General features: G+C 36.9%; 1 protein-coding gene across 4 annotated transcripts in view; it reads right to left on the minus strand.

Moving 5' to 3' along the window:
* RALGPS2 (Ral GEF with PH domain and SH3 binding motif 2) overlaps window positions 1-26631 on the minus strand; it is a 109451-nt gene that overhangs the window by 45181 nt on the left and 37639 nt on the right. For 3 of the 4 annotated variants that reach the window (XM_036441921.2, XM_045583182.1, XM_036441919.2), the window contains 4 exons: window positions 16363-16446; window positions 15328-15417; window positions 11928-12020; window positions 9971-10097 (listed from right to left, as the gene is read on the minus strand). In XM_036441921.2, coding sequence (XP_036297814.1) covers window positions 9971-10097; window positions 11928-12020; window positions 15328-15417; window positions 16363-16446 — 394 coding nt within the window. The remainder of the gene's footprint in view (window positions 1-9970; window positions 10098-11927; window positions 12021-15327; window positions 15418-16362; window positions 16447-26631) is intronic. The other variant, XM_036441922.2, reaches the window with a different exon arrangement.

The raw sequence follows: 26631 nt of genomic DNA on the forward strand, positions 1-26631 counted from the left end.
AGAATGGTTTTCAAGGCCCTCCTCACCATCCCCAGAACTACCCAACCCCCATCCCTGAAAAATCTGCTCTAAGATTTCTGGGAGGAATTAGATATCTAATTGTTATATAAAATCTTAGTTAAGTAAAACTTTACTAGGGCATTTCATTTATTGATACAACTGTAGCATATCATGTGAACATCCAAACTCAATCAAAGACAAGTCTTAAAGAATTTTCACAGGAGAGGAATATTAGTAACACTAGAATGATGTGCAAGTCAACAAACAAAACTGGGTTGAATGTTAAACTGCCTTGGCTGCTGGGCCTTCTAGTCTCCTTCAGGGAGCTGATACAGCTCTGTTCCGGAGTGTCTGGAGAGCTTAAGGATAACTTATGCAAGTGAACTCCTTGAGACGAAGGAATAAGAATCAGTATTATGTAGTGATTGAGGGTAGTTTCTAAAGCCCAAGCTGCATGCATTTGTGGCCCAACTCTACCATCTACCAGCTGTGCTACCCTGGGCAATTTATATATCTTGCCTCAGTTTTCTTATCTATAAAATGGGGATAACAACAGTACCTTGCCTAGCTCACATAATTAGTGTGAAATCAAGTAAGTTAGGTAATACATGTGGCAAAACATTTAGAATGCCTGACACAGTATGGACTCAGTGGACAGTAGCTATCAGGTTACCACTCATCTACGTACTTTCTTAAAAAAAAAAAAATATATATATGTATATATATATATATATATATATATATTTTATTGATTTTTTACAGAGAGGAAGGGAGAGGGATAGAGAGCTAGAAACATCGATGAGAAAGAAACACCGATCAGCTGCCTCCCGCACATCCCCCACTGGGGGTGTGCAGCTCATCTACATACTTTCTGAAATACTTATTACAGTGCCTTGCACAGAGTAAGTGATCAATAAATGTGTTAAAAGAAATAATATCCAAGTTTTCAGGCATAAAATTACACTGGCCTATGATCTTCATTATAACCTAATAGATCTATGCCAGCTATTATGGCAGATAGGAAAGAGAGTGGACCATAAAAAAATAAAAATTAAGGCAAGAATAGCCATATTAGAAATTTCAGCCTAATGGGGCTCTTTTGTTATTGTTTTTTAAAATTCTCATCCAAGGATATGTTTTTCATTGACTCAACAGAGAGAGAAGAAGGGAGAGGAATAGAGAGAGAGAAACATCATGGTTGCCTGCTGTAAGTGCAATGACTTGGGGATTGAACCTGCAACCGAGGTGAAATGCCTTTGATGGGGAATCGAACTCATGAACCTTCCATCCAAAGGTTGATGCTCTAACCACTGAGATATACCAGCGAGGGCTTAATGAGGATCTTATGAGAGAGTCGACAGGTTGCCTATGTGGTAGGAAAGGCCTAGTAGCTAGCTACTGTGCCGTTTACCTGGAATAAAACCGTGGTTGCCGTAGCTTCAATAAGACTGAGTATAACTTTGGAACTGGCTTACCAAAAGATTCATGTCAGTTATTCTTAATAAATGAAATGGAGCTTATCCTAAAAGAGATTTAGACTCTGCCGCTCTCAGTGGGAGGCATTCAATGCCTAGGAAACTTGGCGTCTCTGCAGTCTACTTTTAAAACTTGAGATTTTGGACAATGCCAATATTAGACACCACCTTGAAATTTAGTTGATATCTATAAATAAACATATCCTTAGGCTTCAAGCCTGGTGGAGTATAAAGGCCAAATTTTCAGTCTAATGTTCACTTGAGAGTTATCATGTGAGAATGCTAATTCTTCTAGCATTATTGTTCTTAGGTCTCCTCCTGGTAATAATATAAAAAGCCTGTAAAATCTTCTGCAATCATGAAAATATTTTAAATTACTTGTAAATGTAATGTAATACTATTTTTATATACTTAATAGTAAGTTAAAGATTATTACACACTAACAAGTTTTTAGTTTTTTATTTTAGGGTCTATGAAAGATAACCAAGTAAGAAAGGATTGATTCCACTTACAATGCCACAATCCCACCCCTTACCTCCAAAAAAGCCACCTAAAAATAAGCTCACTTTTCAATTTTTATCAGTGGGGTTAACAGTTATTATGTTGTAGATCTATAGATAATTATAAGAAAGATTAAAAGATTGAGCTAAATTTCAATCTACATACAAATTCCCAAAATATTGATACAATTTCATATTGTTTTTCTTGAACTATAAGTGAATTACTTAAAATGCATAACTTTGTAAGTCAAATAGCCTCCCTTGTCTAAGTTTCTCCACTTACAAAATATGAACAATATCACTTACCTTATAAATTGTTAATAATTAATTTATAGAAGTATACAGCACATCAGGCATATAGTATAAGTACTGAATGTTAATTATTAAGATTTTCACTATTTCCCAGTTGATGTGTCTCAGTGGTTGGCAATCAAACTGTGAACCAGGAGGTCACGGTTTGATTCCCAGGAAGGCACATGCTGGGGTTGTGGGCTCAGTTCCCAGAAGGGGGTGTGTAGGAGATAGCCGATCAATGGTTCTCTCTCAGTATTGAGGACTCTCTCTCTCTCTCCTTCTCCCTTACTCTGTGAAATCAATAAAGTATCTTAAAAAAAAGAATTTTTATTATTAATCTTTAATTTTTTTCTTTTAAAAAAAATATTTTATTGATTTTTCACAGAGAGGAAGGGAGAGAGATAGAGAGCTAGAAATGTCGATGAGAGAGAAACATCGACCAGCTGCCTCTTGCACACCCCCTATTGGGGATGTGCCCGAAACCAATGTACATGCCCTTGACCGGAATCGAACCTGGGACCTTTCAGTCCACAGACTGATGCTCTACCACTGAGACAAACCGGCTTCGGCTAATTTTTTTCTTAAAAAATTACTAATTATTGAAACATTAACAGTTAGAAGTACCACTGGCAAAGCTGCTGGAATTTGGGAATTACATTAAGTACTGAGATGCAGTACTGTATAGTTGCTATGCATTATTATTATTTTTTTTTTAAAGAGATAGGCTCTTAAAGAAAAACGATGAACACAGGAAAGAAATTAATGCAACCCCTCCCCAGCCTTTTTATATCATAAGCTAATGAGTGATCTAAAATAAACTTCAGAAACTACGTATACCATTAAAGAATGTTAGCGGAATTTTAAATATATAAAAAGAATAAGGATAAAAAAAGGATATAAGTGAGGTAATGGAAAATGAGGATGTAATTCTGGCCAAAGAAAAAGCTAGGCTAGCTGCCATTTGGTTAGAGCTCATTCTCAGGGCTCAAAAGAAAATGCCTGAACATGTTCTAGGATACAATATATAATCTACTGAGAAGAATAAGGTAAAGCAATCCACGGTGTACATTACCTACAAACCAAATCAAAGAGGAAAATGGAATAACACTCTTTAAATACGGAATGCGAGTGACATTTTTTAACCATTAGGCATTTTTGAGGTCAGTTCAGAGCCTTTTATACATTTAACCAAGTACAATTCTACCACTGGGGAAGGAAAAAACACACACCTCAATACCCACGGAGCTACAAAACGCTCTGGACTTCGTTGAGATTATCTGAATAAAAATATGAATGCAAAGCTATTATTTTTGAAAATATTTGTGCACCAGTTAATAGAAGTTTCTAAAACTAAAGAACCATATTTTACTAAGAGATCAAGATAGGAAGAAACTACTGAAAAATAAAGGATCCGATAAAGCCTGAAGATCCTTGTAAATTTAGGCATGCTTTAAACATTCCATTGGCTAAGATGAGGACACCTCAAACAAAGCCTGCAATGACATGCACGTACCACTTCCACAAAACGGGAGATAGAAGATTCACAAGGCTAAAACAGCAACCTCAGCCATGGCTTTAAAGAGCTGTGATGTTCCATAAAGGCAGCGATAAAGCCCATTTCATTCATGCTATGTATCTACCCTGTTTCCTCGAAAATAAGACAGTGTCTTTTATTAATTTTTTTCTCTGAAAGTTGCGCTAGGTCTTATTTTCAGGGGATGTCTTATCTTTCCATGCGCTAGGTCTTATTTTCGGGGAAACACGGTAGCACCAAGCCTACTGCTAAGCAAATACTGATTAGCCAGCTGATGCTCCAAAACAAAATTGGGGTGGGTAGGAGTTAATGTATACAAAAATGCCACACAAATAAAATTATAGGACCAATGGGAAGAACCAGAAAAGGATCATTTAATTAGTTAATACAACCAACAAATATTACTAAGTGCCTATTTTTGTTCTAGATGCCAAGGACAAAGCCTTGAACCAAGACAAAGAAGGGCTTACAGCCCCACCGGTTTGGCTCAGTGGATGGAACACTGGCCTTCGGCCTGAAGAGTCCTGGGTTTGATTCCTGCCAAGAGGCCAAGAGTATGTACCTCAGTTGCACGCTCCTCCCTGGCCCAGGCCTGTGCAGGAGGAAACCAATAGATGTGTTTCTCATTGTATTTCTCTCTGTCTTTCCTTCTCTCTAAAAATCAGTGGAAAAATATCCCCAAGTGAGGATTAAAAAAAAAAGGCTTACACACGGCTGAGGGGGATAGAGATGAATGCAAACATCATAATGAAAATAAAACTGCGCTTTTCAGAGAACAGGAGATGGAGAGGGCACTGTATTACAGAGGGCTATTTTAAAAACAGCTTTTCTTTTCTCAAAAAATAAAGAGGAGGGCTATTATGAAACCCAAAATATTAAATAAGAAATTAAGTGCATGTAGGAGAGGGAGTTCTCCCTATAAGAGCAAGGAATCATACCTAGGTACACCAAAACAAGGTATTTGTGTTTCACAGAAGAGGAGAAGCTTAACAAAAACTGGGCTTCTACTGAATAGGAAGCTATACAACTGCAACAATTTACTTATTGGCAGAATTTTAGAAATACAGGGTGGGGCAAAAGTAGGTTTATTGTTGTGAGTACATGAAACTCAATTTTTATTCTTGTATTATTACTTGTTACTAGAGGCCTGGTGCATGAAATTCAGGCACAGGGGGTTGGAGGTGGGGGTGAAGTTGGGGGGGGTGGTATCCCTCAGCCAAGCCTGCACCTCTCCAATCTGGGATCCCTCGGGGGAACACTTGGATATCCCTCTCATAATCCAGGACTGCTGGCTCCTAACCACTTGCCTGCCTGCCTGCCTGATTGCCTCTAACCACTCTGCCTGCCAGCCTGATATCCCCTAACTGCTCCCCTGCTGGCCTGATTGACACTTAAACTGCTCCCTTGCTGGCATGATCATCCCCACTGTCCTCCCCTACTGGCCCAATCGCCTCCAACTGCCCTCCTCTGCTGGCCTGATCACCCCCAACTGCCTTCCCCTGGGGGGCTGAGGGGCCTGGGAAACTCTGGCTGGATGAGGTGGGCCTGAGGGGACTGGGGGACTGAGGCTGGATGAGGCAGGGCTGAGGGGACTGGGCACTACCATCTTGTGGCTGTGGGCACTGCCATCTTGTGAGGGCGTTGCAGTCAATTAGTATAGCCTCTCTTTATTGGTTGTGGGTGCCACCATCTTATGAGGGTGTGATGGTTAATTAGCATATTCCCTCTTTATTAGATAGGATTGTATGATTTTCCATACGAACAACTGTAAACCAACTTTGACCCACCCTGTATACTTTCTTTCCCAGAAAACATTAAGCCAGTTGGGCTCCTGAATCTTCCCAAAATTACGTAAAATAGAAATGAGACTAGAAAATGCACATGAAAGAATATCAAGTTTCATACAACTAAATTATTTTTGCACAATGTTCTGCTTTTCTTCCTCTCCAGCAAAGCAAAACTTCCTATGCCAAATTCTTCCATAAGCCCCTTAAGATTGTTCTTCAATGACAAGAACAAATGAGTGCTGTTAATGATTTTCAGATTGTAAGCAATAATTCTCATATAAAACAATTTTTTCCTTGAGATTTGCCAAACTTTTCCTCTCCAAAAAAATTGTATCCTTGCTCTAAGAATTATTTACTGGATCATCTGTCCAAGCTAATTTTTACTTTGAATGAGAACCAACAGAAGAGACAACTTTTCAAGAGATGATGAATTGAAAGCCAGGAAAACATTTTCTACTTTGTAGAATTGAATCCACATTGAATTATAGATAAATCTGGCAGTATCAAAGTAAAGAGTTTGTCAGCATATAAAACTCCACCTCCTTTTTTATGTTTCAGAAGGAATGGTCAGTTTTTATCATAATTTTTAGGGGCAAACACCATTAGTTTGGATCACATCTCTCATGTGAAGAAACATGCCATGAGTCTTTACCTTCTCTCTAGGCACAACAGATTGTTCTGGTTGATACATGTTTGCAAATGAACCTTTACAGACATAAGGGACGAAGGGTAGCATTATGCAAATACAGTGTGTTTGAAGAGGGCAGTGAAACAGAAACTACCAATTTCCATAATGAATGTTATCTTTCAAATGTCTTCAGAGCAAATTCTGTCCTATCAGCCATACAGCATCTTGTAAATGTTGACATTTTTGGCAATTGTTTCTTATGAGGGGTAAACAAGACAAGTTAAATTAAAAAATCATGACCCTAATTCATTTTAAATTAGAACAAAATAAGAAATATTTTGTAAATATTGGCAGGATATAAATTATTGTTAAATCTTCATTCTTCAAAAAACACTTTGGTACTGAAGATCAGGAATAAAAAAAGAACCAGCTGTCTATGATGTAAATAAATCAAGTAGTCACGGCTGTGTAAGTTGAAAATGCTTCACATTTCCTTAAGAAAAGCATATGTGTTTTGATAGATAGAATACATTTAATTTCAAGATTTGGTATAAAATAAAACAAAATCACTATATTAAAAATATTTTCATGCTGGAAATAAGCTAAACTGAGTCACAATGATTTATCTGAGAAATGTTTCATTTTCCTTTCGCAAGTCTACCAAATATTTACGCCAGGTGTCGTACAATCACATCACAGCCTCAGGTGCTTCTCAAACTAGTAAAGAGTTGAATTATATATGAAGATTTCCAATACATACAATTATATAGATATTAAAATGTATATTCTCTAAGCTCTTTGCCATTTCCCCCCTTTTGATTTTAAATTTTGGATAGCCCTCAGAAAGATGCATCTCAATCCAACAGAGAACATGAGAAGTAGATGAGGAGGAGAAATTCGGTAAAATCCCCAGCTTTCTAGTGTGGGGGAGTAGTATAAACTACACCATGATCACTGGTACATGAGGCTGGGAGATAAGTTGGGGATCTGGTTTGGAGGAAGGGGAAAGATGCTGACTTAGAGTTACTACAGTTATCTCATGCAATCAATATCTGAATACCTGAGATGCTATCAGGCCTCAGGAATTATTATACATAGGCAGCGAGACATAAATGTCTAGTCTAGATCTGAGAGTCATCAGGTGATATGTGGAAAAAGTCTGAATGAGACCACTCCAAACGAATATAAAGAATAAGAGAAAATGTAAACTGAGATACCTCTAGAAGAACAGATTTAAGAGAAAGGCAGAGAAAGAGGAGCCAATAAAACAAAAGTCAGAATACAGAAGGTAAACCAAGAGAGACAGGTGCTACAAGTGGAGAAGTTCAAGAAGCAGAAATAAGTAGTATCAACCTCACAAATTTAAGATGAGGCTTGAGAAATCCTTATTAAATACTTCAACTTGGAAGTCAGTGGTGACATGAAAGCAGCAAGGAGGAATAGGGTGACTTTTTTACTGGCGTAGGCGCAAAGGAGAATTACATGGTGATAGTGAAAGGAAAGATTCTGAGCCAGGAGAACATACAAGACTAAAGAAGACTGAAGAGAAGAAGTCAATGTACACCAAACTGAAGATATAGGAAAGATAGTGGTTTTAATGTTTTATCCAAATTAACTTGTGCATCTCAATATTTTCTTCCTTGGCTTTAACCCACAGAAATAATTACAGTGTCTGTTTCAGGGACCAGCGTTTGGAGAAAGCAGGTATATTCTTTAATGGAAAACCTTTCCAGATTCCACTAAACTCCAACCATGCTTCTTTCTCTGTATACACATCAGAGTACACGTACATGCACACACACAGACAACTTCTAGACATATGAGCACCAGAATTATTATTTTGCTGTTTTCTCCTTTTCAATAGAAAACAATACTGACTTCTGTTTTTAAAAGATACAAATTATGGAATTTGAGAAAAACATTTCAATGAGAAAAAAACAATCACAGAATAAGCAAACTGTAGAACAAGAGCTTAGCGGGTATAATTGAAAAGATGCTAGATCACACCTTCAGACTGAGGGCTTGTAGTAACTAGGTTTTAGGACTATGAGTCAGGTCAGCCACCTTCTGGACCTTTGTTTTCTAAAACGTAAAGAGATCACTGTGGTCCCATCCAGTCTTAAAAAGATCGTGATTCTGGTACTGTGTTTATTTCTAGGGAAAGAGAGCAGGGCTCAAAGAAGACAATTCAATGATGTGAAGAGGCTGTCGATTTTCAGTTAAATGTTCTTTATGCTATGAAAAATTTAAGTTCTTATAAAGTTTGAATACACTGATGATATTTTTTAAATGCTCTATTCCTTCTCTCCCCAAAATCACATTTTCAAGACTGGCACAGCCAAGGCTACAGTAAAAAGCAGACACGTGCAGAATGTCTCTCCTAATATCCAGCTTAGAGGTTCTCTGGTCCAGTCATGCTAGACGATGGCCCTGAGTCATTTATCAAAGAAACAGGACACACCATGCGGGTACGTGGTGCCATTATCTACACTGTGTTTAGGGGTATTCTGCCTTCGACATCGGGTGCACAACATTCCCGATTCCACTGGAATCCTGGGAGGCCCCTAGGTTCTTCTGGGACAAACTGAGCCTGATGCCCTATCCCGGCTCTGTTTTGTCTTCCACGTCACAGTTCTGTAAAGGCATCAAAGATGGCACTGCAGCAGCTCCTGAACACTTAACAGGCTTTTCGATTTACTTTCAAAAATAGATACAGAAAAATCCGTATAAGTAGCTACATAAAAGACAGAGTGGAGATGGGAGAAAGGAGGATATTAGAAAGAAAGAAATGTTTATCATTTCATTATTCTTTATACAGGATCAAACCAACTTATTTTTTTTGAAGGAGAGTTTGAAACTTTTTATTTAAACATCTAAAAATTATTCATATTTTGTTGAAAATAATCTTATAATGTTATTGTTTAAATAATTCTTGGAATTTATAAACATTATAAAATATATAGTAAAGAGGTAAATCTTTAGTCAGGTGATATATCAAATACAGATTAATTTTCTTAGCACTAAAACTCAATTCCCCCAGCCAAACAGCTCATTTCATCCAGAAAAACAATAACACCAACATTTTTTTTTTCTTTAAAAAAAAAAAAGATATTTTATTGATTTTTCACAAAGAGACAGAGAGGGACAGAAAGCTATTGTAGAAACATTGATGAGAGAGAAACATTGACCAGCTGCCTCCTGCACACCTCCCACCAGGAATGTGCCCACAACCAATGTACATGCATGCCCTTGACTGGAATCGAACCTGAGACCTTTCAGTCCGAAGATCGATGTTCTATCCACTGTTTCAGCAACACACCAACATTATTAAGATTACTTTTCAAAATACACCCTAAAGAGTCTGCCAACTGTATAAAACATGAACTTATGATACTAAAAAATTCAATAAATTTCTTGGTCAGTTTCTTTAGTTAATGCTAAATATTGTTACAGCATTAAAGTTCCATTGCAAACTACTGTTTCATTCTTTAAAAAATATTACAAAATTGCTAAAATGTATTGTTTTACCAAATAGTCTATTTTAAAGAGAAAATGATAGTCATTAAAAAATCTTCAGGGCAAAGGCTAATTTAATATAAAAATACATTCCTTTAGTCAATCTCTTCAGTCTAATAATCCCAGAAATTTCTTTAAAGGTTACAAACACTTTTACACTATCTTGAATTTTATATAATTACTGATTAGGCAGAGCAACAACCAGGCATAATGAACACACGGTGATGTCAACTCACCTAAATAGGGAATGCAGGGTGTCATCTTTAAGCTACTTATATAGTCTCTGAGTCTTTTGTAGTTATCTTCTTTACTCATTACATATTCTAATTTTTCAAAGGTAGTTTTGTCTTTTCGACTTAGTAACTAAAAAACAAACAGAAAAGCCTACGTTATTTCCAAATCCCATTTGAAGTTGTGTTGTATTTACTGTAAATTTGAATTTAATTTCAAAGTTATACATTCTTTAATTATATTTTGGTAATACATAAATAATAAAATCAGACATGTACATAAAATCATTAAGTTAGTAAATTATAATACATTATTTTCATCTTTGCTATTTTAAATGGTTAAGCAATTTTTGTTGACATGTTTTTCTTGACAAATTTAACTATGGCCACAATATTTGTAAACTGGTTTACATTTTTGGATTTTTGACATTTTTTTTTTTTATCCCTTTTATCCACACAGTTGAGTAATCAACTGAAACTGTTTTAAGAGGCTTGAGGGTAGATTTGTTGTGCATGCCCTTTGAAAAACATGAAGATAATCAAGGAGAATAAAAGAAAGGCAATGTCAGTCACCCAAATAATATCTACGCTGCCCTGAATATCAGCAAATAGTTTCTCCAATATCTGAGTCGATGTCACCTCTCTGGACTCATCTCCTACCATCAACCACTCCCTAGCTTACTCCACTGTCAACACTGACCACCCTGCTATCCTTTGAACATTATTGGGACCTTTGTACTGACTACCACCCGTGCTTGGAATTCTCTCCTCCCAGATATCCATGTGAATGGCTCTCTCAATTCCTCCAGGTCTCTCCCCAACTCTCACTTATCAGAGTCTCTTACAACATATTATATGAAATACTTCCCTGCTTCCCCTTCTGTCTCATTTACTCTACTTTGTTTTTCTTCAGAGCGTTCATCACTATGAAACATCATTTATTTATTTACAGTTTATCTTTTCCCAGTAGACCATTAGTTATGTAAGAATGGGGCTGTCTATATCACTTACTGTTTTATGTTAAACAAATTACACAGTGCCTGGTATAGTATGGAATATTTTAAAATTTAATATAAACACCAAAAATTTTATTTAGATTAATAATGGAGCTGTTATTTAATTTTAAAAAATCTTTCCCATGCAAATACATGAAGGAGAAAATAAAAATATTTTCAAGGAAAATGAAAATTAACTTGAGGAAAATGTAGCTCATTTCTTAACCACAATATAAATCAGAGTGTAATTCTTTTCCCTAAAAACTTCAAAGATGGAATTCATAACTGTATATTTATAATCATTTCCATTCCTCCATGAAATTCAAATTAAGAAAAGAGAATTAGGACATCATAATTTAAAAATAAATTTTAAAGGAGGAAAACCCTTCACTCAGGTGTTTCTGAAATATAAAGAGGGGTGTAAGTTCTTCCACACTAATGTTTTTCCAATATAGAAATCTACCCCGGATTTCACGAGTAACATCTGTCTGCAGACACTATGAAAAGTGAAAGTGACACTAGGCTAATCCCTTTAACATTGAAGAACAGTATTAAATATGAACACACTTATTTAAATGAAACCCCCCAAAAGTTGACTAAAAATTAATGGAAACTAAGTATACTTTTTGAAACTTATAATTTAGATTTTCCTTAAACTTTTCAAAAGCATAGTTTTTTCATGATTAAATGTATTTACACTTCCCATCAGTAAATATGAAAGTCTGTACTGTCTAGATGCTTATTAAAGACAAGCAACAAGTTGTAATTTATCCCAAAATTATCAGATAAGCCTCCTGAAACACTTGAGACATAAAAATGTAGGTTTCAAAGAACAGAAGACAAAGTGATTTAAAGATCCTTATCTATTATCATAACATTAACCTTACGAAGCACTACAAAAGAAACGAATACATGGTTACTTCCAATAGGAAATCTAACCTTTCATTAACTTGAGGAGGATTACTCACCGCCCATGTTTTGGTCAACCTAAAAATCGGGGCACTCTGTAAGCCAGAAACCACTGCCATTAGTGCATGGAGGTTGTTTAGCTCGTACAGTTTCTGAAGATTTAAGAAAAAGGGAAGAGGTGACAAAGAGCATTAATACAAAAAAATCTTTAGATGAACAAGTAAAATCTAGGTAATTGGTAGTGTCAATACTTTGTACCCTCACTGTTGAGATGTGTCTTACAGAACACCCCTATTTTACCCCTAAGTTGCCTTTGGCCCTCAACAGAAATTCTGTGTTCTAACCTGGCATTGCCCCCAAGCTCTGGGAACCAATTTTCTTTTTCTTAGGTAATATAATAACAAAAACAAAGATATGGCTCATATCAACTTCACCTGGTACGATCGATCATGCACTCTGGTTCTCGGCAAGCAGTCTCCTTCTTTACGCTAAAATATTACTAAGCCTCTGTCCTAAGATCTAAGTTTCAAGAAAAGGATCCTGATTTGGTTTCCTACTCAATACCCCCATTATTCAGGGTTAAAGCTCAAACCTGCTTTTGACAGTCCTCCTCACTCCCCTGCCTCCTCCTGCCCGAATCCCCAGATCCAGGCTTCCTTGTTCATGCTTGGACATCCACCTGCTTCCCAGGATCAGAACTTGCTTTTACTTTTTACCTTACAGTCTCCTTGCAGACAACTTGTACCTAATAATAACTTCCATCCGTTTGCCAAGACATCTGCTCGACACTGTGATTATTCCCAGACTTCTTCATACTATGAGATGTTTACATCCCAAGAGCCTTATATAAAAATCAGTCATTTAAAATGGTCCTAAGCCCTATCAAGCGACTCCAAGACAAAAAGCCTGTTCTGAACATTAGAACAAAGAGAAGAGAAGGGTCCTGTTTCTCTGGAGAATTCAGCCAGTATGCCACCTTAACTCAGGTCCCAAAGAATTCCCATAAAGTCTCAAGAAATATAAACACAAGTAAAAAAAAAAAAAAAAAGGGAAAACACACAAGGAAATAAGAACTCACAAATGGAGAACAACATCAGGTATGGCCTTCAAATAAAATAAGATTAAATGTGAAGGCCCTATCCAGAATGCAACATAAAAGCCAATGAGTTTTAAAAATTCTTAAAGTTAAGGGACATGAAAGGTACAGCAAAAAAGCCAACATTTATCTCATTTGTTAAAAGATAGTAAAAAATAATGGGATAGAAACAATATTTGTGAGATAATGGCAGATTATTTTCCCAAATTACTAAAAGACAGTCATTCCTAAGGCCAGGAACTCAAGGAATCCCAAACAGAGTAAATACATTAAAAGAACAATAACCTGTAAGTCTGAAATAGCATTTTTTCAAGAACAAGTGTGACAAAAAGGTGCTGTCAGGAAAAATAAAGAGAGCTTTAAGAAAGAAGGATTTTTAAGAATGCTGCTGGAATTATTATTCATGGAAAATTATCAACTGGAATATGTAACTCATTCATATTACAGATATGGAAACCCCTTAAGAGAGAAAACTGAGGTTTCCTGGAGAAGAAATTCCGCCTCCAAGCTGCAGCCTCAACTCCTGCCTCAGGTTCAGGGCTGTCTACGTGCCCTACAGCTGTCACACTGCCAGCCCCAACCCCAACCCCAGGAGTCATTCTTTAAGTCACTTACACATTACGTACTTATACATATTTATACATATTTCACTGCCTCCCAGAACCCGAACTGAGACAACCTACAGAAAGAAGAGAAGACCTGCCAGCTTTGTAACAAACTTAATGTAAAAGGCAGAGAGTCAGAACAGATTTAAAAGACACGGATGAGACAGATAGTTATAAAATTAGGGCTTGTGATAAATAAAAGCAAGCACCGTCAAACATAACTCAAAGTCTAAGAGTCTAAACTGGAACTAAATGCCTACTTGATGAGCAGGATAATGGCAGGTTTAATGGGCAAAAGTTGGTGATTTTAAGTAGAATATACAAGCACATTAAAAAACTAACAAAATTATGAGAAAACAATAATGCAAATTCATAATCTATGGAGAAAAGTCATGAATTTTTATAAGCTAAAACCCAATATTTACCTAACATACCACTACGAATGTTTTAAAAATTTTTATGACACTTGCGCAGAATATCGAAGTTTAGAAGGCTAGTTCTGCCATCTAGTGCCACAAAATGTTAGAATCAATTGTTCCATGAGCTCAAGGAAAATAAGCAGGAGGTATGACTTACAATAATTGTAATTTTACAGTAATTACAAAACTTAAAACGATGAAAATTGTATACTTATTTAATTACATCTTCATTCATTAACAGGTGAGCTAAGTTATATAATTATTACAAGAAGAATGATGTGGCTACAAGTGCACCACTTTTTAGTGAACTTAACATAAATTTAGAGTTGTTACAAGTTTTTAGATTTTTTTTTTCAGAGAGGAAAGGGCAGGGGTGGGGGGTGGGGGAGAAACAATGATTGGTTGCCTCCGGTTTATGCACCGACTTGGGATTGAACCTGTAACCTGGGCAAGTCCCCTGACCAGGAATAGAACCCGCTATCTTCTAGTGCACATGTGTCAAACACACGGCCCGCGGGCCAAATCCGTCCCGCCAGGCCTTGCAATGTGGCCCGCACCGCGCTGTCATCACTGCACTCTGCTGCGTTTCCATCACAATGACAGTTTATGACTGTTCAGTAAACCATTCGGCCCGCGATTTAGGCTGGATTTTAGATTTTGGCCCCTTCTCTGATTGAGTTCGACACCCCTATTCTAGTGTATGGAATGATGCTCCAGCCAACAGCCACCTGCCAGGACATGGAGTTGTTACAAGTTTTAATAAAATCTTGGGATCTTCTTATGGAATGTTTGTTCCATCTTCCTCTCTAAATTCTGTCTGTCCTTTAAATATACGTTTAATTTCTCTTGCTGCAATTATTACATATGCCTCCCAATAACTATGCAACTAACATATTTGGTTAACACACTCATTTATACTATTCTTTTAAAAATAAAGTCCTATTATTCCCCACATCCTTAGCAGAATGATCTATTTCAAAAACAACTAACTGCTATGCTTTCTCCTATTTAATTCTACAAGGCTTTCTTAATCACTTGCAGTATTTACTAGTAAATACAGGACTTCACCATCATCTGACCTGTCTACTTATTCAGTCAAATAAATCATGGCATTCAGCTATTTTAATAGAGGGAGAAAAAGGTATGAAAGATATAAAAGATAGAGAAATAAAGAAAAAAGTGAAAAAAAACAAACATCTAGTTTAAAAAAATGACTTGTATGAATCAACAGGTCTTACTTTCCAGGATCAATAAGTAGTAAATAAAGTATCACAGGCAAATATTCACAAACATTGCTGAGTGGTTGAACTAAAAAAATAGAAACACAAGTTTTTCTTACCTTTGCAGTTTTAATATAGTGGCTCAAAACTTCTGCCCTAATTTTTAATGTTTGAGCATGAAGAATCTCTCTAACAACCCAAAAGCTGACCTGCAAATAAAAATTAAAAATAGGTGAATGGCAAGATTCTTTACTCACTAGGATCACAGTAATGACAAGAGCTACATGAAGACCCAGCTAGAGCTTTCTCTTTCCCTTGACTCACCACCAGGACATAACTAATCTTCAAATATTGCATACACGTCACATATATAGACAGATATAGATACACATATGTGTATAAGTGTGCACACACATAAAAACTCCACTACTATTTTTAATTTGTAGAAGCTAATATAAGTTTTGAAGGAAAAGAGCTGAGAGAGTGCAATAAAGCCAGCGTAATACAACGTGAACAAATACAAGTGTTTTTTGCTGTATTTTGAAAAACTTTGGCAGAATCGGGTAACCTCTTTGGATAATAACACAGAAATTATAAAATAAAACATTGCGCTAGCTGGTTTGGCTTAGTGGATAGAGCCAAGGGCGGTAACTGTGGTTATAGGAGGCCCTGGTCAGGGTGCATGCAGAAGGCAACCAATCAATGTATCTCTCTCACGTAGATGTCTCTGTCTCTCCCTCTCCCTTTCTCTACAAATCAATAGGAAAATATCCTTGGGTGAGGATTAACAACAAAAATAATACAATAAAATGTTGAAAATAATTTAAGGACTTAAAAAATAAGGAAAAATGACACGAGGGTAAAACCACAGGTTTAAAACAGATATGACACTTCTGAAGAGAATGAGTGAACTAAATTATAGGTCTGAGAAAAATCACACAGAATGAGCACAAGGGAGAGGAAACAACATATGGAAGGTTAAGACAAGCAGGAAAAAGTGATAAATTCTAACAAATTTCTAATAGGAATTTGAAGAGATATGGCCTGAAAATGTCCCAGAACAGATGTAAAGTTAAACTATTTCTTTATAAAAAATTACATATTGAGGAATTATATTTTAGGAACTAAACATCAAAACTTTATAAGCAACTCACATGATTAAATCTTCTTGTGAAGGCAACTGCATTTGGTGCAGAACTATATTTTTCTTTTTTATTCCATCCACAACTTGAAAGCTCCTGAAAATTAAGTTGAAAATTAAACATAAACTCAAGAAATAGCCAGGTTTTCCTGTCATATTAAGGCTTTCAAAACGTTAAAGACAGTTGCATCCCTTTCCAGAGCTGTCTTATTTAGTAAGAATAGATGTAACAAACATTACCACCATTCAGTAAAATCACAAAAGCAAATGCTATTAGTAGCCGAGACAAGGGTGAACACAGATGACTTGAGTTCTGCTCTATAGGTAGGCTGATGGGTCCTCCTCTGAAGAGGCTTGATTCTCCAGAGGAAAGATCCACAGATGGTGAAAGCCGAGCATCCCACAGCCCAAAGTATAACAGTTAAAAAATATTTTGATAAGTGTATTTTGATAGAATTTATTTCCTTTCATTTAAAAAAGTGTTCAGCCCTGGCTGAGTGTCTCAGTTGGTTGGAGCATTGTCCCATACACCAAAAAGTCTCGGGTTTGATTCCTGGTCTGGGAACATTCCTACGTTTTGGGTTTAGTCTCTGGTTGGGGCACACTGGGGAAGCAACCAAGCAATGTTTCTCTACCTCTGCCTTCCTCTCTTTCTAAAATCAATAAACATATCCTTGGGTGAGGATAAACATGAATGAATGAATGAATGAATAAATGAATGAATGAATGAAAATAAAAAAGTGTTTAGTTCCACAGGCTTGTCTGAAGGGGTCCAACATTCAAAATAAGAGCCCTGCTGGAACACGCAAGACCACCAGAAAGAAACCCAGAACCTATAGGAAGAAAAAAAGAACTCAGGAAACTGAGTTAGGGCAGGGAACAAAAGAAAACTGAAAAAAGAAAAAGACAAAACTATGTAATTATTATTCTCAGATAGATAAGAATAAGCATTGCTCCCATTAGAAAAACCAGGAGGATTACAAAAAAAAAAATAACCAGAGGAAAAAAAAATAGAGCTTTTAGAAATGAAAAATAAAATTTGAAACACACACGCACACACACACACGTATATATATACATATATACATATATATACACACACACATACACACACACACACACAAACACAGAATTGTGTGATAAAGTGATAAAATCTTTTAAACAGTAAAAGTAGGAACAAAAATGTAATTAAAAGAGTCCGTAAGAGTCAACATCTGAATAAGAAAAATGATTTTAAGAGAGAACAGAGAAAATGGAAACTTATACAAGAAAACTCATGAAAATGCTCTAGATCTTGAAGGACAAGAAAAGATGTGTCTAGGACCTATTACAATGAATTAAGAGGGGGGAAAAGCCTCAAATGGAGGCCTAGGATAAAAAAAATTATAATATACTAGACACAAAATCATAAAACCTGTCAAATTAAAAATTAAACAAAAATATATCACATACAGAAAAACAGGAATCAGGTGGTTATCAGATATCTCAATAGCAACACTGGAAGCTAAAAGATCACTGAGACAATGCTATCAAATTCCTAGAATTCTAAATCCATAAAAATATACATTAAGTATGAAAGTATACTACAGACATTCTCAGACATTCAAGTCTCAGAATTTTCCTTCTATGCACCTATTCTCAGAGAACTGGTAGAATGTGTTCCATTAAAACAAACTAGCAAATTAAACAGAAAAGAGATGGGATCCAGGAAACCAGAAGCCAACAGAGAAAGAAAATATTTGAAATCCCCAGGTTAACAGTAAAGGGAAATCCTGAACAAAGCATTGAACAGACCTTAAAGAACAACAGTCCAGACAGTAAGTACCAAGAGGACAGCGATCCTAAGAGACTTGAGTCTCTGAGAGAGGAAAGATATCTGAAGTGTTTAAACAAACTGAGTGGACACACTCAATACATTTACTTCTGGCAGAAAAATTAGTGAAAGTACAGAAAAACTAATAGAAGTTATTAGCTTAAGGAAAACAGAATTTAAGAAATCATGGCTCAACTGTAAAGAATAATTAAGCCAAGAATAACTTGTGCCTTACAACTAAGCCATGGTTTACTGATTCACGTGACACAACTATATGGGAAAAAGAGGAAGTGAATTGTGTAAATGTGAGGGGAAGAGATTATACGAGAGTGAAATCATCTTCCATAATAGAGTGTCAATAAATCATATCCAAAATTTTAAAAAATCACAAATAACAGGCATTTAGATTTTGAAAACTGGACATAAACTCCTCCAAGGAGGAAGAGCTAAGAGACTTTGGTGTGGGGCTCAAGGGTGGAGGCTGGAAGGGTGGGAGCAACTGGACTTGGTATTGCTATTTATGTTCTCTTCTGGAAATATTTAAATTCTTAAACATGATGCATACATGTCTTCAATAAAATTTAAAATGAAATAGAAACTAACACAAAGGAATGGACTGAGTCAGGGAAAGTTTGAGGAAATATGATACTACAATACTCCCAAGAAAAATGTAGTTTCCTCGACTAGGATGGATCAATGGATATTGAAAAAAGTGATATATTCAAGTTATTGTGGAGGCAAATAGGACTTGGTAAAAATTTGGACTCATAAGCCAAGGATGAGGTATCCAGAAGTACTAAGATTTCCAAGTTTCCGACTGGAGCAACTGAGACGGGTGTGATGATATTGCTTCAACACTGCTGATAAGCAGTAAATACTCTGAAGATATAAATTATTAACATTTTTAAAACCTAAAATTATATATATAACTATCAAATTTGATATTACTGAAGGAAAAAATAAAATGAAGCAACTCTATAATAAAAAAATTGCTTGGTACTTAGCCTAGATATATATATGCTCATTTCACATTATATTCTAGTACAGCCAAAAATATTCAATGGTAGATCATACATTAACATAAAAATAACATTATATAATTGTATTAGAAAACATCCACCTCCTAGAAAACATTTTTATTCCTCCTAAAAACCAGTCTTATACAACTATATAAAAATGCCATAGTTTCAGACAAAATTCCTGGATTAAATCCATAAATACCAAAATTTTTAACCAATTAATACAATTTCCAAATTTATACTAATGCTATGATCAAAGTATCTCTATCAAATTGCTGTTAAACTTATTAATCCATTCAATGCAGCCATGTGACAAAAAGTACAAACTAAATTATAGAGCTTTTCACATAAGGCAAATTTCATTTTCCTGCTAAAAGGTTATGCTATAAATAATGAATATCCTTGTGTCTTTTCCTACATTTGTGATCATCTCCTAAAAACATAGTACTGTGAGTAAAACCAGTAGGTCAAAGAGTATGAACGTTTTCAAGGCTCTGACATGTAATTGCCACCCTGAAATACTGAATTATTTATATTAGCACTACACAACAGTCATACCAAAACTGGGTATATTTAATTATGAATTAAGAAAAAATTCTTAATTTTTCTTAGAGGGAAGGCAGGGGAGGCAAGAGATCAACCAAAGGATTTGTATGCATACACATAAGCATAACTAATTGAAACAGACAGTAGTGGGGTGAGGGCCTGTGCTGGAGGCATAAGTGGGCAGGGAGAGGTTATTGGGGGGGAGGGAGGGAAAGAAGACATAGGTAATACTTTTAATAATAAAGAACTAAAAATAAAATAAAGACTAGTTATGTTTGTTAAATAGAGGGAAAATAGGGAGTGGGGCTCTGTGAATCACCTATGAACCCACCACCCAAAGAAAACCTCTATAATACACATCTTCCCAACCTTCTTGATGTGTTTATGGGACCTGGAATTTTATTTCTTTAAAACAGCCATTACACCTGACATTTTCTGTGTGATTTAATCTGAGACTTTTTGCTTTAAAAGTTCTTCTCATCCTGAGAACTGATATCTTAACGGCAGCAATAAAAATAATAGTTAACACCAATTTAAAGATGACTATGTGTGAGCCACTATACATACCAACTCATGCGATCCTACCTTCACCTTTATATTATGAATAGAGGCCCGATGCATGAAATTCATGCCAGAGAAGGCCTTCCTTCCCCCTGCTGCCAGCACCGGCTTCCCTTGCAGCCCCGGCTTCCATCAGGAAGGTGGTCTGGTCTAATTAGCATATTACCCTTTTATTATTATAGATAGGTAAGGACCTTACACAAAAGTACTGGTGACTTATGGCTTTATGTTTTACATTTTTCCTCAAATGAAAAATGCCGAGAGGTTTTAAAAAATTTAATTCTTGGAACATTTCCACATCATTAACTTAATGGAAAAATATGTTGCCCCTTTAAGAAGATTTTGTTGGAAGATGGGTAGAGGGCGATGAATGAATCTGTTGTCATATTATTTGGGGAGCAAATGGATTAAAATTCAATTGGAGACCTCCATTAAAAATAAATGTATAATTAGAAAATATGAAGGTTTTAAAAAAAATTACTTAAGTCGGTATTTTCTACTACAGAAAATATTTCCCTTTGAGACAATGTCACATTACTAGTCCATCTAAAACAATAAACCACAAGAACTCCAGAGATGGAGACCAGACTGGCAGTTGCCAGGAGTTAAGGATGCTGGGGTTGGGGTAGAAGTGAGATAGGTATGACTTAAAGGGGGAAGTAGCACAAGGGAGAGATCTTTTCAATAGAAGTGTTCCGTATCTCTACTGAGGGGATGGTTAGACAAATATACTAGAGGCCCGGTGCATGAAAATTCATGCACTGGAGGAGGCATCCCTCAGCTCAGCCTGCCCCGTTACAGTCCGGGAGCCCTCAGGGGCAAAGGCGACCCGGCGATCAAGGGAAGGCAACGCCCCATCACACTTCTGCTGCTGCCACTGCCGGCAGCACAAGCCTCGGCTGGCCCTGGTTACCTGAGCGTCGGGCAGCCTTGGGTGGCTGGGCAGCTGCCATCTGAGTCTTGCCTGCGCCTCGGGCTGGCCCTGGGTGGCTGGGGGTCAGAGGGCACTGGGGACTTGGGAGGCAGGCACCTTGGCTGGGCTGAAGGAACTTGGCATTACCATCTTGTGACTGTGGGCGCCACCATCTTTGAGAGTGGGGCAGCAATTAGCATATTCCTGTCTTATTGATGTGGACGCTGCCATTTTTGTGATGGTGTGAGGGTCAATTAGCATATTCCCTCTTTATTGGTAGGATTATAAAATGTCACAGATATGCATTGAACTTTATGTCTGTAAGATGTAACTCTAGGGAAACTATGTGAAGGGTAAATGGGACTTCTCTGCACTATTTTTTGCAACTTCCTATGAATCTATAATTACCTCAAAATAAGAAGTTCAAAAACAACAAAGACCCATGTAATGGATTATGAAGTTGAAAATGCATGGACCCCACTACTTCCTTCTAAAACCCCGACATGCACCTGGCCTGCAAGGTATTTTGTCCTGCCCGACCTACAGCTCTCAACAGTCACTGAATTTCTCTGCGAGAAAAAGAAATTGCCTTTTCCTTTGTCTTTACCTCTTTTTGTCTCAGACTCTAGGGTCTTCTTTCAAGTGACATGACAATATAATCTAAGAAATAAATTCTACCAGCGTCACCTTGTATCCTGGTCGAGCTATTGTATATTAAATATCTCTCATGAACACCAAAAAAAAAAGTTGAAGTAATTAGTGACTCAAAGGATGTTTCTGACTTAAGAATAGAACTGATTTAACTCACCTATACTATGTAAAGGCTCAAGAAACTATATCATTTAATTTAATAATTTTTAAATCAGGCAGTGATGAGAAATCCTCTTAACTCTCATATATTGTAGAAAGGCAATTTCTTAATGGTCATTAAAAGTGTAATTAAAAGAGTATTCATGGACTCATCTGTTCCTTTCAAGTATCATTTTGAGCCATGAAATGTTAAGCCCGATTTCCAACTCTGTATACTTTGGAAGCATGTGGGAAGGCAAACACAACTGAGGACCACCTACCCTGTGAAAGAATTACTGAATTTCACAGGAGCCATAGCTTCTCTTATGTCTTGTAGGTTTGTTCTGTAAAGTCAAATTCTTGATCTAACTTTCATCCTGTTGGTTCCAACACTCTTTAAAAGGACTGCTCTAAGGGTGATGTTGTAGGGATACCTAAAGATAGAAGAAGAGAAAAGGCCGATATAGACCAACATGTAGACAGAGACTGAGGAAGAACAGAAAAGGTGATGGAATTTGTAAAGACTGCAGGGGCCCGGGAATCCTCACAAGGTGAGGTACACTGGCTCAAAAGTGGGAAGCTTTAAAGGGGTAGAGTACATCCATTAGCATTCAGCCAACATGGCTATTTAGAAAGATGTCTCAGCCACAGATGAAGTCCTCACTATGATTCCTGCGTTTTTATTCAACAGAATAAGCTTTGAAATTGGCATTCTTCCTCAAATTATATAACTCCAATGTAATATGTGAAATAAAAAATATCACTTCTGCCCAGTGGTTGATCATAGACCTACGGACCAGAAGGTCACGGTTCGATTATGGTCAAGGGCACATTGCCTGGGTTGCGGGCTCAATCCCCAGTGTGGGGTGTGCAGGAATCAGCCAATCAATAATTCTCTCTCATCACTGATGTTTCTATCTCTCTCCTTCTCCCTTCCTCTCTAAAATCAGTGTGACTTGGTTGGAGTGTTGTCCCATACACCAAAAGGTGGTGGGTTCAATTCTCAGTCAGGGCACATACCCAGGTAGCAGGTTTGATCCATGGCTGGGATGCATATGGGGAAGCAGATGATTGATCTCTCACATCAATGTTTCTCTCTCTCTCTCTCTCTCTCTCTCTCTCTCTCTCTCTCTCTCTCTCTCATCAATTTAAAAAAATAACTTTTTCTAATATACCCATTCTCTCTTTTCCCCTCCTCCCATTATCTTAACCATTTGTATGTCATAAGTGTCTATAGATGCAAGCAGCAGACCTTTTTTAATTAAATATATCATGGCAGTTAACTGGTTAAAGCTGCCTCCATCATGAGATCCAGAGTTAAAGGAAGTTCATGGTGATAAACAGCAATGGTGTGAAAAGATAAAACAACTGCCCCTGCCTCTGACAGAACAATCAGTCTACTCCAGTCCACAGGAAAACCTTCAAGTCAACATGTCTTTTGCTTTCTTCAAATTTCTCACTGCATTCATGAACTGTTTATATTTTAATTCTATGTAAGTGATAATCTTCACTGAACAAGATATTCCTGATGCCGGAACCTTGGATGTTACCATGATGACAGTCTCTTTGCATACACTAGAAACTCTGCAGAGGGAAAGCTCTTTCTACATACTGTCAGGAATAACCCAATTGAAAGTTTTTAAAAAATGAATCAGAATTTCCTATTATGTACTTACCCTCATTTTAACCAGCATTCTTCCTCAATCTCTAGTGCACCCCAGTTTTACAGGAGGGGCTTATCAATCCTTTGTATTTAATGTCTGTTTGCTGAGAATCTATATGCCTTATTTTATGGACCTCCAGAACAAATAAAAAATGTGAGCTTTTCCTTTTAATGGAATATAAGTCAGAGGACTTTCAACCAGAGCCTGACACTTTAGGAACACTTGAGAACCTCAGAGAGGCAGACATTATCTAATGTAATGACGAACACACTGTTCCTTCCTTTCTTAAGACTTATAAAAGCACCACAGAAATGCTCCTGAAGAGGAAACCTAACTGCAAGCAGGTTCCTGTCATCACTCATCCTGTGATGAATGACATAATGCACATCCTGTCGCAGTACACATGGCAATGCCTTTGGAAGAAACACAAGCTTTATAGAGCAGCAGAGGTCATAACTGACAAAAAAACAAACAAAACAAAACAAAACAAAAAAAAACAAAACAACCCTATGAATGCAATAAACATGGGAAAACCTTCAGGATACAGTCACTGCTTCCTCAGGAGGAAAGCCCTCTAAAGGTGTAAGAGCTTTCTGCAAGAAAACAAGCCTGCAGGATCAAAACAGAAACCACTCTGGGAAAATCTACACCTATAAGCAATGTGGGGAAAGTGGAACAACAGCCGAGCTTCGACTAAATACCCCAGAATTTATACTACAAATTAACCAATGTCCAGAACCATTAAGCTAAACTTTTGCCTTACGAAGTCTTGAATACCTTAGACTAGGGAAGAATCTGGAAATGTTCTGAATTGTGGGCAGAAGAAAAACCCCTCCTGTTTCCACAGAATATTACTGAGTGTCCTCCCCATCCCTGAGAGATGGCTACTTACAGGGAGGAGAACAGAAACTGGAAAGGTTCTGTGTAAGGGGGATGACTATCCGTAGAAGCTTCCGAAGTTGGCCATGCTGCTGGGGCTAGTGGGCGAGTGAAGATTCTTAGGATTTCTGTAGCATGAGCTATGGGATCAACAGGGCCAAGTGTTCAGATGGAGAGGGATCCACTGAGCTGTCCCAGGCCTAACAGCATGCAGACACCGAGGGATGCTCATATTTCTAGAGACACTGAGTTGCAGCCTTGCAAAAACATTGTACTCTTAATAAATGTCCTTCAGACTTGATAGGGAAGTAGAAGGGGAAAATTATTTAGGAGGTAAAATCAATTGGCAGTATTAGAGAACAGGAAAAAGAGGATAAAGGGAGGAGGAAGAATGACTTGGAGGTTTTTGATTGGAATGAAAAATGGAGAGATGGTACAAATCTCTCAGAAAGGGAACCTTAATAAATAATACCAAAGCAAACACTTTGTAATTATATTCCTATTTATATAATATTTTTGAAATTACCGGTGAACTTTCCTTTAATATTAAATTCTTTTATTGGTAAACATATTTTTTCCCTACCATGAAACAAACAAACAAAAAAAAACACAAGAAGCCAAGTATCACCGGCACCGGTTTGGCTCAGTGGATAGAGCATTGGCCTGTGGACTGAAAGGTCCCGGGTCCGATTCCGGTCAAGGGCATGTACCTTGGTTGCGGGCACATCTCCAGTAGGGAGTGTGCAAGAGGCAGCTGGTCGATGATTCTCTCTCATCGATGTTTCTAACTCTCTGTCCCTCTCAATTCCTCTCTGTGAAAAATCAATAAAATATATTTAAAAAAAAAGAAAAAAAAGAAGCCAAGTATCAAAATCTGTTCCTTTGCCTTAGCCATTTTCAGCAGTTAAGAGTGTCTGTCCTCAGAATGAAAGGTCATAGATTTGATTCTAGTCAAGGGAATGTACTTCAGTTGCAAGGCGCACATGGGAGGCAACCAATCCATGTGTCTCTCTCGAATCCGATGTTTCTTTCCCTCTGTCTCTCTCACTTCCACTCTCTCTCAAAAAGAAGAAAAAAAAATCAATGGAAAAAAATATCTTCAGGTGAGGATCAACAACAACAAAAATCTGTTCTTTTGTCTTCTTTCAATCTGTGTTAATTTCAAGAGTGATAGAGCTGGCGAGAAACCAGATTAACATTATGTTTGATTCAGATCTGCTCTTAAAGACATGATTTTGATTCTGTATATTTTCTATGAGTAAAGACAGACTCCATGTAATAAAAAATTACTTTTCACACTTCGAAGATAAGGCAGTTAGTTCCTATAGTGAAATAAAAGGTTTGAAACTTTTCTCCCCCGAGAGCAATTCTGAAGTCTAAGGCCCATCAAAGGTGATCAATAAGCAGCTTCACCAGAAAGCGATTGCACTTCTTGTAGTTGTTCCTTACTTCCTACAGGTCAACAACAAGTTTAGCAAAATCCTGCTTGACATGAAAGCCTCGGGAATACAGACAGGAATTCCACAAACTGATGGGAATTACAGGGTCCTACGTAGGGCACTGAATTAGCAATAGGAGGTATCTATTTTAATAAGCAGAAATGGTCTCTAGTATAGATAACTGAGACCTGTGTGGTTCAATCACCAGCCTGCCAGTAAAATTACTAAGCCACACAGGATTCAGACTCTCATCTTCAAAATTCAAATTTAGTACACTTAATTTCAGAAAAATGTGAATAAATTATCACCTGCAATAAAGGTACATATGAATATAAAAACATAATAATGAGCTTTAGTTTAAATAGTTCTGGTGTAACTAAAGATTTTACAGTTTAATAAAGTACACACACACACACACACACACAAAACACAAAAACACAGCTTTTAAAGTTTTTTGCATGTACCGAAACTTGAACATTGGTATATTGGACAAAAACAAAGATAAACTTACTAGATTCAGCGATAACTACTATCTTTTCATAGTATTTTGTTAAATTTTAACAAAAATAATTCCTTCATTTTTAAAAGAATTCCTTCATACTTTAATGAAGCTAATACTCTAAGTACATGCTATAAAGTAAGAAGAACTCATTAGACTG

This window comes from Pipistrellus kuhlii, unplaced genomic scaffold, assembly GCF_014108245.1.
Source record: "Pipistrellus kuhlii isolate mPipKuh1 unplaced genomic scaffold, mPipKuh1.p scaffold_m20_p_18, whole genome shotgun sequence".
Classification (NCBI taxonomy): domain Eukaryota; kingdom Metazoa; phylum Chordata; class Mammalia; order Chiroptera; family Vespertilionidae; genus Pipistrellus; species Pipistrellus kuhlii.